The sequence below is a fragment of the Salmo trutta genome, chromosome 2 (assembly GCF_901001165.1).
Source record: "Salmo trutta chromosome 2, fSalTru1.1, whole genome shotgun sequence".
Classification (NCBI taxonomy): domain Eukaryota; kingdom Metazoa; phylum Chordata; class Actinopteri; order Salmoniformes; family Salmonidae; genus Salmo; species Salmo trutta.
In genome coordinates this window covers 13,002,288-13,019,905 of record NC_042958.1, presented here as the reverse complement: position 1 = coordinate 13,019,905, position 17,618 = coordinate 13,002,288, and the positions used below count along the sequence as shown (strand labels likewise).

At 45.3% G+C, this 17,618-nt stretch overlaps 1 protein-coding gene across 2 annotated transcripts in view; it reads right to left on the bottom strand.

The window, feature by feature from the left end:
• Window positions 1-17,618, bottom strand: part of LOC115150828 (brefeldin A-inhibited guanine nucleotide-exchange protein 1) — a gene marked incomplete in the record, with an annotated part of 96,233 nt that overhangs the window by 3,237 nt on the left and 75,378 nt on the right. For both annotated transcript variants that reach the window (XM_029694546.1, XM_029694553.1), the window contains 12 exon segments: window positions 4,026-4,164; window positions 4,396-4,567; window positions 5,225-5,364; window positions 5,637-5,790; window positions 5,906-5,978; window positions 6,491-6,629; window positions 9,260-9,395; window positions 9,621-9,750; window positions 9,896-10,026; window positions 11,491-11,651; window positions 11,909-12,081; window positions 17,287-17,438. In XM_029694546.1, coding sequence (XP_029550406.1) covers window positions 4,026-4,164; window positions 4,396-4,567; window positions 5,225-5,364; window positions 5,637-5,790; window positions 5,906-5,978; window positions 6,491-6,629; window positions 9,260-9,395; window positions 9,621-9,750; window positions 9,896-10,026; window positions 11,491-11,651; window positions 11,909-12,081; window positions 17,287-17,438 — 1,700 coding nt within the window.

The following is a 17,618-nucleotide window of genomic DNA, read 5'->3' as shown; positions in this document are numbered from 1 at the left end:
GAGACAAGATGATAGCTACTTGGTTATCCTCTAATAGAGACAAGATGATAGCTACTTGGTTATCCTCTAATAGAGACAAGATTGATAGCTACTTGGTTATCCTCTAATAGAGACAAGATGATAGCTACTTGGTTATCCTCTAATAGAGACAAGATGATAGCTACTTGGTTATCCTCTAATAGAGACAAGATTGATAGCTACTTGGTTATCCTCTAATAGAGACAAGATGATAGCTATTTGGTTATCCTCTAATAGAGACCAGCTGATAGCTACTTGGTTATCCTCTAATAGAGACAAGATGATAGCTACTTGGTTATCCTCTAATAAAGACAAGATTGATAGCTACTTGGTCATCCTCTAATAGAGACAAGATGATAACTACTTGGTTATCCTCTAATAGAGACAAGATTGATAGCTACTTGGTTATCCTCTAATTGAGACAAGATGATAGCTACTTGGTTATCCTCTAATAGAGAGATGATAGCTACTTGGTTATCCTCTAATAGAGACAAGATGATAGCTAATTGGTTATCCTCTAAAAGAGAGAAGATGATAGCTACTTGGTTATCCTCTAATAGAGACAAGATGATAGCTACTTGGTTATCCTCTTGGTTATCCTCTGTGTCACGGAGGCTCTCTACACTGCTAAAGCTAACTCTTCTCCTCTGCTCTCATCCTTCTAGACCTATCTGCTGCCTTTGATACTGTGAACCATTAGATCCTCCTCTCCACCCTCTCCGAGTTGGGCATCTCCGGCGCGGCTCACTCTTGGATTGCGTCCTACCTGACAGGTCGCTCCTACCAGGTGGCGTGGCGAGAATCCGTCTCCGCACCATGTGCTCTCACCACTGGTGTCCCCCAGGGCTCAGTTCTAGGCCCTCTCCTATTCTCGCTATACACCAAGTCACTTGGCTCTGTCATATGCTCACATGGTCTCTCCTATCAGTGCTACGCAGACGACACACAATTAATCTTCTCCTTTCCCCCTTCTGATAACCAGGTGGCGAATCGCATCTCTGCATGTCTGGCAGACATATCAGTGTGGATGACGGATCGCCACCTCAAACTGAACCTCGACAAGACGGAGCTGCTCTTCCTCCCGGGGAAGGACTGCCCGTTCCATGATCTCGCCATCACGGTTGACAACTCCATTGTGTCCTCCTCCCAGAATGCTAAGAGCCTTGGCGTGACCCTGGACAACACCCTGTCGTTCTCTGCTAACATCAAGGCGGTGACCCGATCCTGTAGGTTCATGCTCTACAACATTCGCAGAGTATGACCCTGCCTCACACAGGAAGCGGCGCAGGTCCTAATCCAGGCACTTGTCATCTCCCGTCTGGATTACTGCAACTCGCTGTTGGCTGGGCTCCCTGCCTGTGCCATTAAACCCCTACAACTCATCCAGAACGCCGCAGCCCGTCTGGTGTTCAACCTTCCCAAGTTCTCTCACGTCACCCCGCTCCTCCGCACACTCCACTGGCTTCCAGTTGAAGCTCGCATCCGCTACAAGACCATGGTGCTTGCCTACGGAGCTGTGAGGGGAACGGCACCTCCGTACCTTCAGGCTCTGATCAGGCCCTACACCCAAAGAAGGGCACTGCGTTCATCCACCTCTGGCCTGCTCGCCTCCCTACCTCTGAGGAAGCACAGTTCCCGCTCAGCCCAGTCATAACTGTTCGCTGCTCTGGCACCCCGATGGTGGAACAAGCTCCCTCACGACGCCAGGACAGCGGAGTCAATCACCACCTTCCGGAGACACCTGAAACCCCACCTCTTTAAGGAATACCTGGGATAGGATTAAGTAATCCTTCTACCCCCCCCCCAAAAAAAGATATAGATGTACTATTGTAAAGTGGTTGTTCCACTGGATATCATAAGGTGAATGCACCAATTTGTAAGTCGCTCTGGATAAGAGCGTCTGCTAAATGATGTAAATGTAAAATGTAAATGTCTAATAGAGAAGATGATAGCTACTTGGTTATCCTCTAATAGAGACAAGATGATAGCTACTTGGTTATCCTCTAATAGAGACAAGATGATAGCTACTTGGTTATCCTCTAATAGAGACAAGGTGATAGCTACTTGGTTATCCTCTAATAGAGACAAGATGATAGCTACTTGGTTATCCTCTAATAGAGACAAGATGATAGCTACTTGGTTATCCTCTAATAGAGACAAGGTGATAGCTACTTGGTTATCCTCTAATAGAGACAAGATGATAGCTACTTGGTTATCCTCTAATAGAGACAAGATGATAGCTACTTGGTTATCCTCTAATAGAGACAAGGTGATAGCTACTTGGTTATCCTCTAATAGAGACAAGGTGATAGCTACTTGGCTATCCTCTAATAGAGACAAGGTGATAGCTACTTGGTTATCCTCTAATAGAGACAAGGTGATAGCTACTTGGTTATCCTCTAATAGAGACAAGGTGATAGCTACTTGGCTATCCTCTAATAGAGACAAGGTGATAGCTACTTGGTTATCCTCTAATAGAGACAAGATGATAGCTACTTGGTTATCCTCTAATAGAGACAAGGTGATAGCTACTTGGTTATCCTCTAATAGAGACAAGATGATAGCTACTTGGTTATCCTCTAATAGAGACAAGATTGATAGCTACTTGGTTATCCTCTAATAGAGACAAGATGATAGCTACTTGGTTATCCTCTAATAGAGACAAGGTGATGACAACTGTGTTGACTCCGTAATAACAGCGGCATCCTGTCTGTTTGTGGATCCATATACAATACCCACTATCCATTCCAGATATTTCAGATAGCTGTCACATTTAGACAGGCTGTCTAAATGAGTGGAGAGAGTGGGAGTCATCGACTGTTGGCGATACATCAACACAATCTGACTCAGTCATTCTCTCTCAGGACCAATTTATTTTGATTCCCCTCTCGCTTTGGTGGATAATTCAATTTTGCGTCGGCGACTGTTACTTCTGTATTCCCTAGTAAACAGAGGCGTCACTCTGTCTCAGTCCCTCAGACATCTGTGGTCAGGACAGAACACCGCTGTCGTATCGAGATGTGTGTCCGCCCCCCCATTCCCTCCTGCTCCCCTCTAATGACATGGACTGATCAATGCCTGCCCTCTCCCAGCAGCCTGCCTGCCTTCTCCCAGCAGCCTGCCCTCTCCCATCAGCCTGCCTGCCTTCTCCCAGCAGCCTGCCTGCCTTCTCCCAGCAGCCTGCCTGCCTTCTCCCAGCAGCCTGCCTGCCTTCTCCCAGCAGCCTGCCTGCCTTCTCCCAGCAGCCTGCCTGCCTTCTCCCAGCAGCCTGCCTGCCTTCTCCCAGCAGCCTGCCTGCCTTCTCCCAGCAGCCTGCCTGCCTTCTCCCAGCAGCCTGCCTGCCTTCTCCCAGCAGCCTGCCTGCCTTCTCCCAGCAGCCTGCCTGCCCTCTCCCAGCAGCCTGCCTGCCTTCTCCCAGCAGCCTGCCTGCCTTCTCCCAGCAGCCTGCCTGCCTTCCCCCAGCAGCCTGCCTGCCCTCTCCCAGCAGCCTGCCTGCCTTCTCCCAGCAGCCTGCCTGCCTTCTCCCAGCAGCCTGCCTGCCTTCTCCCAGCAGCCTGTCCTCTCCCAGCAGCCCCTCATGAAAAATGATGAGTTGTTTATTCTGGTAGATAGCTGCCTGCTGCCTGGTTCTGAAATACTCCAGACGTTCCATTTATAGCATTTCAATAAAAGTAATGTTTGCAGAGAGTTCCACCCACAACAAAGCAGCAAATTAGTTATAAAATATTTTTGTAAATCAAGAGCATATGAAACATGACAGACATATGTGAAAATACAGTAATTCCCTCCGTATGACTCCCATCACACACAGCTCCATGAGGGAGGTGTATGTGTGCAGTGAGACGATGATCAGGGATTGTCGTGACATGGTGAAAGGCTCGTTAGTGAGAGGGAGAGGAGCAGAACAACAACAGGAAGCTGTAGAAAAGAACTGCAGAGGGCATTTGTATAGTTTGACAGGCGCCATTCAGTGATATGGTGGTGGGGGCGTGGCGGTCCTTCCTTACTTAAGCAGCCGTCTCTGGACCTCCTCCCAGGCGGTCTGACGGCTGTCGTCAGTGTACATCCGGAACAGGATCCTCAGGCCACACGCCAGACTGCTGGTCTCCTGCTTCAGCAGATTGGGCTTTGACTTCCCTTTAAAACCTGGAACAGACAGAGAGAGAGTGGTTACTGCCCGTTACAGTCACAGAGAGGCCCATCACCACTAGGGAGTACAAACAGGGGACATTGTGCCAATTGTTCAAAGAATTCCATTTGAGATTCATAACATCACTCTTCTACTTCATGTCATTCTAGCAGATTCCTCGGGTGGTGCACTGCAGAGCCAAAGATGGACGCTGGTATAACCGCCTTTGTTCTGGTGCAGTGACCCACCTGCCTTCCAGAGAGTGGTCCTCTGCTCGTTGTTGGCGTTGAAGGCTTTGGCGAAGCGGTGGGACTCCAGCAGACAGTCCAGCAGCTTGAACAGCTGTTCTGAGGTCAGGTAGCGGTACATTCCCTGGTCCTGGGTCTCCACAAGTACGTCTGCTGCGTCCAGAGCGTCTCTCTGGAGAGGACCAACACATACACAACCATTAGACAACCAAACACATACATACACAACCATTAGACAACCAAACACAACCATTAGACAACCAAACACATACATATACACACACACACACACACACACACACACACACACACACACACACACAACCAAACACAAACATACACAACCATTAGACAACCAAACACAACCAAATACATACATACACAACCATTAGACAACCAAACACAACCAAATACATACAAAGCCTTCTCACTTCTTTGTTGTCAATAGATTCCTCCTTCCTTAACAACTACTACAATAAGAACATATAGTAAGTAGATCAGTGTTTCCCAAACTTGGTCCTGGGGACCCCAAGGGCTGCACGTTTTGGTTTTTGCCCTAGCACGATTCAAATAATCAAAGCTTGATGATGAGTTAATTATTTGAATCCGCGGTGTAGTGCTAGGATAAAAACCTAAACGTGCAGCCCTTAGGCCCGGGTTTGGGAAACGCTGCAATAGATACATTTAACATTTTCAATGATCAGTCCATCCAGCCAAAATACTGAAAATTAATCCGGCAAGAACAAACATTTTAGCAAGAAATGTGTCCTTCCCCAAAGTTCCTAACCAGTGATACCTCTCATCCTCCACATAGGGAGTGAGCTGTTACCTGTGCAGCAGCCAGGTTCTCCACATCCTCCTTCCTGCTGGTCGCAGGGAAGAAGACCATGTTGTCTATGGTCTGGATCAGCTCCAACTGTACCACACACTTAATGAGCAAGGCTGAGAATAACCTCTGCTCCTGGATCTCTGTGGAACACACACGCACGCGCGCGCGCACACACACACACACACACACACGCGCGCACACGCACACATACAGACACACACACGCACGCACACATATACGCACACACACACACACATACATACAGACACACACGCACACACACGCACGCACACGCACACATATACGCACACACACACACACACACATACACACACACAAATAATGAGCATAAGGTTGAAAAACACTCCAGTTGTCAAGGCGTAAAAGTGGTAAAAGTGAGAGAGACACTAACTTATTGGGGTCCTGTTTCTGGGGCCGTCCTCATAAATGCCTGTGCTGTACTGACTCTGCCGCCGGGTCTCCATGGCAACCCTCTCTGCGCTGTTGATGGAATGCTGGTCCTCGGAATGGGACTGGATGTCCACGGACTTCTGGGAAATTGAGTCCTGAGGGCACATGGGCAGAAGTAATTTTGTCTGCATGGTACTGGGTTATGTTGCTGTACGGTCTAATCTGGCATAAGAGATACACCAGACTGACTGGAAGACCTACAGTACATACCAGCTGTCTGTCTGATATGTCCTGTGGTGTCATGGGATCTCCCTCTGCTCCTGCTGGTCTCCATGTCAGCAGCCTGAGAAGAGGGCAGAGAGGTACGATATGTGACAGGACAGTGCTACTCTACTTTTACACAGCATCACAGTGTTATACCATACACAGACAGTCAGTTATCACTCTATTAACTAAACAATGGTAGAAGTGACCACGGCCATTAAATTCCACCTCTCCCGTCCCTTCTTATTGGATGTTTCTTCATATGAAGACTATACTGGGGCGGCAGGTAGCCTAGTGGTTAGAGTGTTGGACTAGTAACCGAAAGGTTGCAAGATTGAATCCCTGAGCTGACAAGGTAAAAATCTGTCGTTCTGCCCCTGAACAAGGCAGTTAACCCACTGTTCCTAGGCCGTCATTGAAAATGAGAATTTGTTCTTAACTGACTTGCCTAGTTAAATAAAGGGGGAAAACATTTTTTTTTAAATGACTGTCTCAGTGGCTCCATGTTTACTATCACTATGGTCAGCAATAACACAATCATCACAGACAATATTCCCAGATGAATCTCAGCGATATGAATCAGTATCTTACGCGTGCGGGATGGTGGTCTTGAAGATGTCCAGCATGCAGTTACAGGTCTTGTCCCAGGTCTCCGGAGTAAACTTCTCTCCATTCAGGATGACCACGTTCTCCAGACAGTTGGTGCCTGACCGGGCCAACTGCTCATTATCTAGGCCGAGAGGGAGAGGAGGAGTCAAGAAAAGAGAGAGTGGAGAGAATAAGTGAGGGAGGGAGAAAGTAGAGTCAATTAATGTTGAGAGAGAAGGGAGGGAAGAAAGGGAGGGGTGGGGATTGAACAGAAGAGGAAACAGTTCCCTAGGCTGGTTTAGCAGTCCATCAGCCTCTGGATCACATATACCGGTGCAACATGGGTTCCAATCCATCCTACTGCTATTTCACTACACTCTACCTCTGTCTTATCCAGTCAAACAAAAAATGACCCACTCCTTAAAGAAAAAAAGGAGAGGAAATATGCACAAGAAAGAGGGATGGAGGTGTACTCAGTATAAACCCCAGGACTGAATGGAGGTGTACTCAGTATAAACCCAGGACTGAATGGAGGTGTACTCAGTTTAAACCCCAGGACTGAATGGAGGTGTACTCAGTATAAACCCCAGGACTGAATGGAGGTGTACTCAGTATAAACCCCAGGACTGAATGGAGGTGTACTCAGTATAAACCCCAGGACTGAATGGAGGTGTACTCAGTATAAACCCAGGACTGAATGGAGGTGTACTCAGTATAAACCCCAGGACTGAATGGAGGTGTACTCAGTATAAACCCCAGGACTGAATGGAGGTGTACTCAGTATAAACCCCAGGACTGAATGGAGGTGTACTCAGTTTAAACCCCAGGACTGAATGGAGGTGTACTCAGTATAAACCCCAGGACTGAATGGAGGTGTACTCAGTATAAACCCCAGGACTGAATGGAGGTGTACTCAGTATAAACCCAGGACTGAATGGAGGTGTACTCAGTATAAACCCCAGGACTGAATGGAGGTGTACTCAGTTTAAACCCCAGGACTGAATGGAGGTGTACTCAGTATAAATCCAGGACTGAATGGAGGTGTACTCAGTTTAAACCCCAGGACTGAATGGAGGTGTACTCAGTATAAACCCAGGACTGAATGGAGGTGTACTCAGTTTAAACCCCAGGACTGAATGGAGGTGTACTCAGTATAAACCCCAGGACTGAATGGAGGTGTACTCAGTATAAACCCCAGGACTGAATGGAGGTGTACTCAGTATAAACCCAGGACTGAATGGAGGTGTACTCAGTATAAACCCCAGGACTGAATGGAGGTGTACTCAGTATAAACCCCAGGACTGAATGGAGGTGTACTCAGTATAAACCCCAGGACTGAATGGAGGTGTACTCAGTTTAAACCCCAGGACTGAATGGAGGTGTACTCAGTATAAACCCCAGGACTGAATGGAGGTGTACTCAGTATAAACCCCAGGACTGAATGGAGGTGTACTCAGTATAAACCCAGGACTGAATGGAGGTGTACTCAGTATAAACCCCAGGACTGAATGGAGGTGTACTCAGTATAAACCCCAGGACTGAATGGAGGTGTACTCAGTATAAATCCAGGACTGAATGGAGGTGTACTCAGTTTAAACCCCAGGACTGAATGGAGGTGTACTCAGTATAAATCCAGGACTGAATGGAGGTGTACTCAGTTTAAACCCAGGACTGAATGGAGGTGTACTCAGTATAAACCCAGGACTGAATGGAGGTGTACTCAGTATAAACCCCAGGACTGAATGGAGGTGTACTCAGTATAAACCCCAGGACTGAATGGAGGTGTACTCAGTATAAACCCCAGGACTGAATGGAGGTGTACTCAGTTTAAACCCCAGGACTGAATGGAGGTGTACTCAGTATAAACCCCAGGACTGAATGGAGGTGTACTCAGTATAAACCCCAGGACTGAATGGAGGTGTACTCAGTATAAACCCCAGGACTGAATGGAGGTGTACTCAGTATAAACCCAGGACTGAATGGAGGTGTACTCAGTATAAACCCCAGGACTGAATGGAGGTGTACTCAGTATAAATCCAGGACTGAATGGAGGTGTACTCAGTTTAAACCCCAGGACTGAATGGAGGTGTACTCAGTATAAACCCAGGACTGAATGGAGGTGTACTCAGTTTAAACCCCAGGACTGAATGGAGGTGTACTCAGTATAAACCCCAGGACTGAATGGAGGTGTACTCAGTATAAACCCCAGGACTGAATGGAGGTGTACTCAGTATAAACCCAGGACTGAATGGAGGTGTACTCAGTATAAACCCCAGGACTGAATGGAGGTGTACTCAGTATAAACCCCAGGACTGAATGGAGGTGTACTCAGTATAAACCCCAGGACTGAATGGAGGTGTACTCAGTTTAAACCCCAGGACTGAATGGAGGTGTACTCAGTATAAACCCCAGGACTGAATGGAGGTGTACTCAGTATAAACCCCAGGACTGAATGGAGGTGTACTCAGTATAAACCCAGGACTGAATGGAGGTGTACTCAGTATAAACCCCAGGACTGAATGGAGGTGTACTCAGTATAAACCCCAGGACTGAATGGAGGTGTACTCAGTATAAATCCAGGACTGAATGGAGGTGTACTCAGTTTAAACCCCAGGACTGAATGGAGGTGTACTCAGTATAAATCCAGGACTGAATGGAGGTGTACTCAGTTTAAACCCAGGACTGAATGGAGGTGTACTCAGTATAAACCCAGGACTGAATGGAGGTGTACTCAGTTTAAACCCAGGACTGAAGGTGGCTGTCTGTCCTCACCTTGCTGAACACACCAGTACAGCTGGGCCAGGATGTCATCCAGCAGGACATCACTGAGAGACTCAAAGTACTGCGTGAACACGTCAGAGATGGCGTAAAGTGCGTGGTTACAGGTCGTCGTCATCCACTCTGCTTTCTGGCAGACCAAAACATCACAGAAGGGTTACAACGTTTACACCAGTGCCTCTGGGCATAATCTAGTCATTGTAGCAATTGGTACTGGATACTAGTTGTACCCAGGGATTGGTGCTGTAAATTGTGGAACCAATGGTGTACATCTGGAAATAGGTGTTGATTACACAGGAGATAAAGCTGGGTCTTTGATGAATGGGTGTTGGGTATTTGGGATGTGGAGACTTGCCTCAGTTTGCTGCTCAGGCAGCTTCATGTTGTCAAAGATCCTGAAGACGATTCTGAACAGATCCTGCCACCAATGTTTCTCAAAGGTGTGTCCATAGGTCTTCATCACCTCAAACATCACCGTCAGACCCCTGACACACACACACACACACACACACACACACACACACACACACACACACACACACACACACATTTACTCAACAGTACACCCTTACCATCAGTTCAGACTTAATATTCCCATCTAGGACGGCACAGGACTGAAACTCTTCTCACCTGGTCCTGACGTCCAGTTTACACCTGTTGATGATGCAGGACAGCTCAAAGAGGATGGGGAACCAGCCCCTCACCCACACCCGGTCCTCTGGGGCTACATTCATATCATCACTGGTGTAGTCTTTGAACGCCTGCCAGAGAGAAAACAGGATTGCTTCCCACCATGCCCTGAGATGACACACACATACACGGACATGCCGACAAACACTAACGTTTTAACGGTCTAAGCCATACGTACGGTTCACTGGAGGCTTTCCCTGAATTTGCCCCACTGCCCATGCGTCCACACACACACAGACGCACACACACCTAATCCCCTCCTCTCCTCTTGTCCACCCCCACACAAACAAACAGAAAGCAGCCAGTGGGGCTGGAGCGTATAGACAAGAGACCTTGGGGAAAAGCACTGGCAGTAAACACCAGATTTTCTAACATGGTACATTTTCATATGCATGTGTTCGGTGGGAATGCTAGTTCTGAACGTCACATGCTAATGTAAAAAGCTGTTTTTTGATATAAATATGAACTTGATTGAACAAAACATGCATGTATTGTATAACATAATGTCCTAGGAGTGTCATCTGATGAAGATCATCAAAGGTTAGTGCTGCATTTAGCTGTGGTTTTGTTTTTTGTGACATTATATGCTAGCTTGAAAAATGGGTGTCTGATTATTGCTGACATAATCTAATGTTTTGCTTTCGCTGTAAAGCCTTTTTGAAATCGGACAGTGTGGTTAGATAAAGGAGAGTCTTGTCTTTTAAAATGGTGTAAAATAGTCATATGTTTGAAAAATGGAAGTTTTTGGATTTTTGAGGAATTTGTAATTCGTGCCACGCCCATCATTGGATATTGGAGCAGGTGTTCCACTAGCGGAACGTCTAGATGTAAGAGGTTAAACACTTTTTTGGTTACTACATGATTCCATATGTGTTATTTCATAGTTTTGATGTCTTCACTATTACTCTACAATGTAGAAAATAGTAAAAATAAAGAAAAACCCTGGAATGAGTAGGTGTGTCCAAACTTTTGACTGGTACTGTATATATACAGTCACAGTGGTCAGGTACTCTGCCACTGTGTACTCTCTGTTTAGGGCCAAATAGCATTCTACTTTGCTCTGTTTTTTTGTTAATTCTTTCCAATGTGTCAAGTAATTATCTTTTGTTTTCTCATGATTTGGTTAGGTCTAATTGTGTTGCTGTCCTGGGGCTCTGTGGGGTCTGTTTGTGAACAGAGCCCCAGGACAAGCTTGCTTAAGGAACTCTTCTCCAGGTTAATCTCTCTGTGGGTGATGGCTTTGTTATGGAAGGTTTGGTAATCGCTTCCTTTTAGGTGGAATAAAGGTTCTTTTTTTTTTTTTTTTTAAATATACACAGATATCTCTCTAATTTGGGAGATGCTGTTACCCAGAGTGACTTACAATGTTTAGCTGTTAAGTCACAAGAAAAATATGAATGTTTGGGGACCAGTCATGGTCTAACATGAACATCTATGGGCAGTACCATTTGATGTTCAGCAATGACTGATTTGGGTTCAGGTCTTAACTATGAGACCTGGTAATAAACCCAGTCCAGTGTTTGTTTGTAACTGACCTGGGGCCTGTCAGAGACGTATTTGGCGCAGTGTCGGATGAGGCGGATGGCCTCCATGCTGGTGTCCGGGAAGGAGGCGTTGCAGGCAAACTCAGACAGACACTTGACTGCATCCTGGAAGGAGTCTATGGTGGCTGGGAAGTGCTTCTCAAATACATTAGCTGAGAGAAGAACAGAAGAAGAAATGGATCAAATTGGAATCTGATGACTAAAGTTACCTGATCTGTCAATCAGAATTACATTCGATGGCCCTGTCATCAAAAATACTAAAATAAACAACTTGAGGACTAAATATTCATCTAATAGTGAAACCATCATATTGAAAATAACATCTCATAAGATAGAGACAATACAGATCAGATATTAAAGATCAGTTCTTAGCCCGAGGTGTGTGTGTGTGTGTGTCTTAGTAACTCACTGGAGATGTGCCCCGTGGTCTGGAATGCTAGCTCTACGATGCTCTCGTCCTGGTCCGAGGCAGCCAGGTGGAACACTGAGAAGATGTTCTTCCAGCCCGACCGGATGTTCCCCGCCTGTGAGTTGACCATCTGGGCTATACAGCGCACCACCATGTCCCTGATCGTTGGAGATCTGGAGGAGCAGGAGGAGGACATATGGGTTATACTGTATGTGAAAGAAAGTTGGACCATGAGGAGGATCATCAATAGTGCAGTAACAGTCAAAGTACAAGTACCCTTGCTACAGCCCTTTATTCAGCCCGTCTCATTTTTCCCCTTTTGGATGTTGTGACATACTGGTTTCTGACGGCGACTGTTGTCATAGCGAAGAGCTGGTATATTTTTCCGGGTGCTTTGAAGAATGAGAGAGGACCAGCCTCTGCACAAAAGTACTCTCACACACTGGCTGAGACTAATGAACACACAGCACCACAGGGCGTCCATGGCTTTACGTGGCTCCCTGCCACTTCCTCTGAGCTGTAACACTCTTCTCACAGTAAGCCAGTGGTTGGATTTGGGACTGGTAGTTCTCCTTCACATCAATGAAAACAGCTTTTAACTCCAATTTGAATCAACTGCATCTGTGTCACAACGTCAACTCTGTTGTCTTTGATTTAGTTGCCAGAGTGCTACAGTGGGGGAAAAAGTATTTGATCCCCTGCTGATTTTGTACGTTTGCACACTGACAAAGAAATGATCAGTCTATAATTTTAATGGTATGTTTATTTGAACAGTGAGAGACAGAATAACAACAAAAAAATCCAGAAAAACGCATGTCAAAAATGTTATAAATTGACTTGCATTTTAATGAGGGAAATAAGTATTTGACCCCTCCGCAAAACATGACTTAGTACTTGGTGGCAAAACCCTTGTTGGCAATCACAGAGGTCAGATGCTTCTTGTAGTTGGCCACCAGGTTTGCACACATCTCAGGAGGGATTTTGTCTCACTCCTCTTTACAGATCTTCTCCAAGTCATTAAGGTTTCGAGGCTGACGTTTGGCAACTCGAACCTTCAGCTCCCTCCACAGATTTTCTATGGGATTAAGGTCTGGAGACTGGCTAGGCCACTCCAGGACCTTAATGTGCTTCTTCTTGAGCCACTCCTTTGTTGCCTTGGCCGTGTGTTTTGGGTCATTGTCATGCTGGAATACCCATCCACGACCCATTTTCAATGCCCTGGCTGAGGGAAGGAGGTTCTCACCCAAGATTTGACGGTACATGGCCCCGTCCATCGTCCCTTTGATGTGGTGAAGTTGTCCTGTCCCCTTAGCAGAAAAACACCCCCAAAGCATAATGTTTCCACCTCCATGTTTGACGGTGGGGATGGTGTTCTTGGGGTCATAGGCAGCATTCCTCCTCCTCTAAACACGGCGAGTTGAGTTGATGCCAAAGAGCTCCATTTTGGTCTCATCTGACCACAACACTTTCACCCAGTTGTCCTCTGAATCATTCAGATGTTCATTGGCAAACTTCAGACGGGCATGTATATGTGCTTTCTTGAGCAGGGGGACCTTGCGGGTGCTGCAGGATTTCAGTCCTTCACGGCATAGTGTGTTACCAATTGTTTTCTTGGTGACTATGGTCCCAGCTGCCTTGAGATCATTGACAAGATCCTCCCGTGTAGTTCTGGGCTGATTCCTCACCGTTCTCATGATCATTGCAACTCCACGAGGTGAGATCTTGCATGGAGCCCCAGGCCGAGGGAGATTGAGTTCTTTTGTGTTTCTTCCATTTGCGAATAATCGCACCAACTGTTGTCACCTTCTCACCAAGCTGCTTGGCGATGGTCTTGCAGCCCATTCCAGCCTTGTGTAGGTCTACAATCTTATCCCTGACATCCTTGGAGAGCTCTTTGGTCTTGGCCATGTTGGAGAGTTTGGAATCTGATTGATTGCTTCTGTGGACAGGTGTCTTTTATACAGGTAACAAACTGAGATTAGGAGCACACCCTTTAAGAGTGTGCTCCTAATCTCAGCTCGTTACCTGTATAAAAGACACCTGGGTGCCAGAAATCTTTCTGATTGAAAGGGGGTCAAATACTTATTTCCCTCATTAAAATGCAAATCAATTTATAACATTTTTGACATGCGTTTTTCTGGATTTTTTTGTTGTTATTCTGTCTCTCACTGTTCAAATAAACCTACCGTTAACATTATAGACTGATCATTTCTTTGTCAGTGGGCAAACGTACAAAATCAGCAGGGGATCAAATACTTTTTCCCCTCACTGTATTCTAGTGCTCAAAACCAAGAAGAGATATTATATAAAATCCCAATCTCCATCTCGGGTTAGTTCTGACTAGGGATGTTGCGGTGACCGTATTACCGCCACACCGTCGGTCACGGGTCATGAAGGCAGTCAAATTCCATGTGACCATATAGTCACCATAATTCGGCTTCTCTAAGCTCTGATTCTGCTGATGGTCATTAGTAGCCTACAAAGCCTTCTAACTACCTGGTACCTGGTACTGTCTATTGTCCCTCTAATCACTCTGACATCAATGCAAATGTCTTCGAAACAGTTTTTATTTTATTTTTATTTTACCTTTATTTAACTAGGCAAGTCAGTTAAGAACAAATTCTTATTTTCAATGACGGCCTAGGAACAGTGGGTTAACTGCCTTGTTCAGAGGCAGAATGACAGATTTGTACCTTGTCAGTTCAGGGATTCAAACTTGCAACCTTTCGGTTACTAGCCCACCGCCCTAACCACTAGGCTATGCTGCCGGTGCATGATAATGGTCCATTCTAAATCAAAACAAATTTCACACATATATATTATTTAGTATATGTAATGACAAGATTAAATCAAGAATATTCTGCTGGGTGACAACATGAGCCTATCACTTGTGAATTATATATTATCACTTGTGAATGATGCTCATCATAAGAAACTCCCTTTTTTTGGCAACGTTTTCGAATCATAGTCACCCACCTCATGTAGCCTAGCCCATAGGCCTGTATGTTTTGATAAGGTTTGTTTCACAACTAAAGTGGCCAAATATCTTCTTAAAATTAAGCACATTAATCCACTTTACAAGGGGTTGAGAGCCTAACTGGCATACATAAGCAGCGAGTGAGTTTCAAGTTTGGGGAAGATAATTTTCACCATAAAATGCACCTTTATAATAAAAGCATTACATGCATAATCACATTTGCAGTCACTTTTGATAATGGTGTTTTCAGCTAATGGAACATTCACGCTTAAAGGCTACTGCTGTTTGCGCATTGCTGCCCTTATAATGTGAAGAAATAGCCTAATAGTTTATCAGCATTTTAAGCTAAATGTTCTGATCTGTTGCATCAGCCACATTGTGTAAACGTTTTTTGGATGCTAGTGGTTGTATTAATTCATTTGGGATATATTGCATCCCACAACTACCCCAGACTATGTTTGGAATATTTATTTCTCGCACAGAATAGGTCGACTTTTGTACAATGGGGGATAGTAGATTGACATAGGCTAGTGCTTTTGCTGTTCGTTAGGCCTACTCATCTTTTTGGCTAACAAAAGGTAAATGTGGACAGTTCTTAGAATATCTTCAATATGCACCTCGGATTTGGATAAGGATGCACGCAGTTGCGTCCCCGATGTGTCTGTCTTCACTTGTAGATTGTGAGAAAGACCAGATCACGTGATGGGAGAAGGACACCACTGGCCGCAAAATGCATGGATTTTTTTAGGGTCCATTACGGCCACAAAGGGGATGCTGCCGTGAAATTCAAGGCTTTATCAAGTGCTTGTCAAATTGTGAATGAGAAACTAATGACGAGTGTACATGAAACAAAGCAGAGCTCATGCCTTTCAAGCAAACGTTCAAATCATCATTCAAGTCACATCATGCAGCCTAACAATGTATTCAAAATCCAAACGTATAGCCCAACGTTTGTAGAACAACTAAAGTTATATTAATAACTCTAAATTAAGCATATAGGAGGACCTATTTCTTTGTTAACCGCACAACACAGAATAGCCACGTGCACACTTCCTCAAATCATTTGGAGAAAATATTGATATTTTATTCAGCTTTCTTCAATTGTATTCTTCATACTATAAAATAATGCCATGGAATTCTAAGCAAATCTTGTCTGCTAAATGAACTAGTGTAGCCCACAGCCATTTGGCAGTCACGTGTGTTCCCTCGCTGGCCTCTAGGTCACCAGGCGGCTCATTAGGGCGCACACCTGTCACCAGCATTAGGCGCATAATGACACTCACCTGGACTCCATCACCTCCTTGATTACCTGCCCTTTATATGTCACTCCCTTTGGTTCCTTCCCCAGTCGTCATTGTTTCTGTTCCTGTTTCATGTCGGTGCGCTGCTTGTGTTTCCTGTTTTGTTCATTTATTAATTTAAATGCATTCACTCCCTGAACTTGCTTCCTGACTCTCAGAGGACATTGTAACAGGCATAGCCATGTCAGGACAACTCAGAGTATGCAACTCTATAAAATAATGGATTTATTGTGACGTGTAGGCTATATTAAATGGATTTATTAGACTTTTTAAAATGTAGATGTTTCAAAGGTCTGCATCAGTGGCTTGTAGGTGTGGAAGCCAGGAGATGCTAAATGTGTTTGTTAATTAACGGTCAATTACCATGAGACCGACAGTTATTTGCTTGACAATCTCCAACTGACAAAGTTTTGTGACAGCCACAGTCCTAGTTCTGACTGTCTGTTTGCTCCTCCTCAGAGAGCTGGGTGACCGTGGGCGTTTGGCACAGAGCCGTGACTCAGCCCTTACAGAAAGACCAGTTTTCACATGTGGAGAATCTAATGTGTTTTTGGAACACTTCACATGTGATCATGCAAAATGAATGTGTGTTTTTCCATAAGGGAGTACAGGGAGACTGGCTGACTGCAGCGCTAAGCAAGAAAGGTGCTGAAATGTGAACCACAGAGGTAAAAAACAATACCGACCTTGTGACACCAGACTACCACAGCCAAGTGCCTAGGCAACCAGCTTGTGTGTACATGTACCACCATACACGTACCTAAGCAAGCACAACCACATTCATGCTATTATGCTAAACACGTGCACACAAACACACTCAAATCAAATGTGATTGGTCACATACACGTGTTTAGCAGATGTGATTGGTCACATACACGTGTTTAGCAGATGTGATTGGTCACATACACGTGTTTAGCAGATGTTATTGGTCACATACACGTGTTTAGCAGATGTTATTGGTCACATACACGTGTTTAGCAGATGTTATTGGTCACATACACGTGTTTAGCAGATGTTATTGCGGGTGTAGCGAAATGCTTGAACCTGATTGAATCACAGGAGTCAATCAGGAATAACGTTTAAGGCAACATCCTCTTTACCTGTTCTTTTTCATGATGTGCTCAAAAGGCCTCAGAAAGTCCTTCTGGAATCTGAAGTTTGCCAGCTCTCCCTTCTCTAGAAACTTCATGGACAGCTGCCGGAGAGAATCCACAGCAAAGATAGCCACGTCCTCGTTGGGGTTACATCCAACCTGAACAGATAGACAGAAAGAAGTTTAACATCTCTACCCCACTCACTTACTGCAGTCATTTTGCAGTGTAACTGCAGTTAGAGTGCAGTATAACTGCAGTACACTGCAGTTATTCTGCAATTACTGCGTCCAAAATACCATAGTCGACTGCAGTTACTGCACTTTTACTGCAGTTTCAAA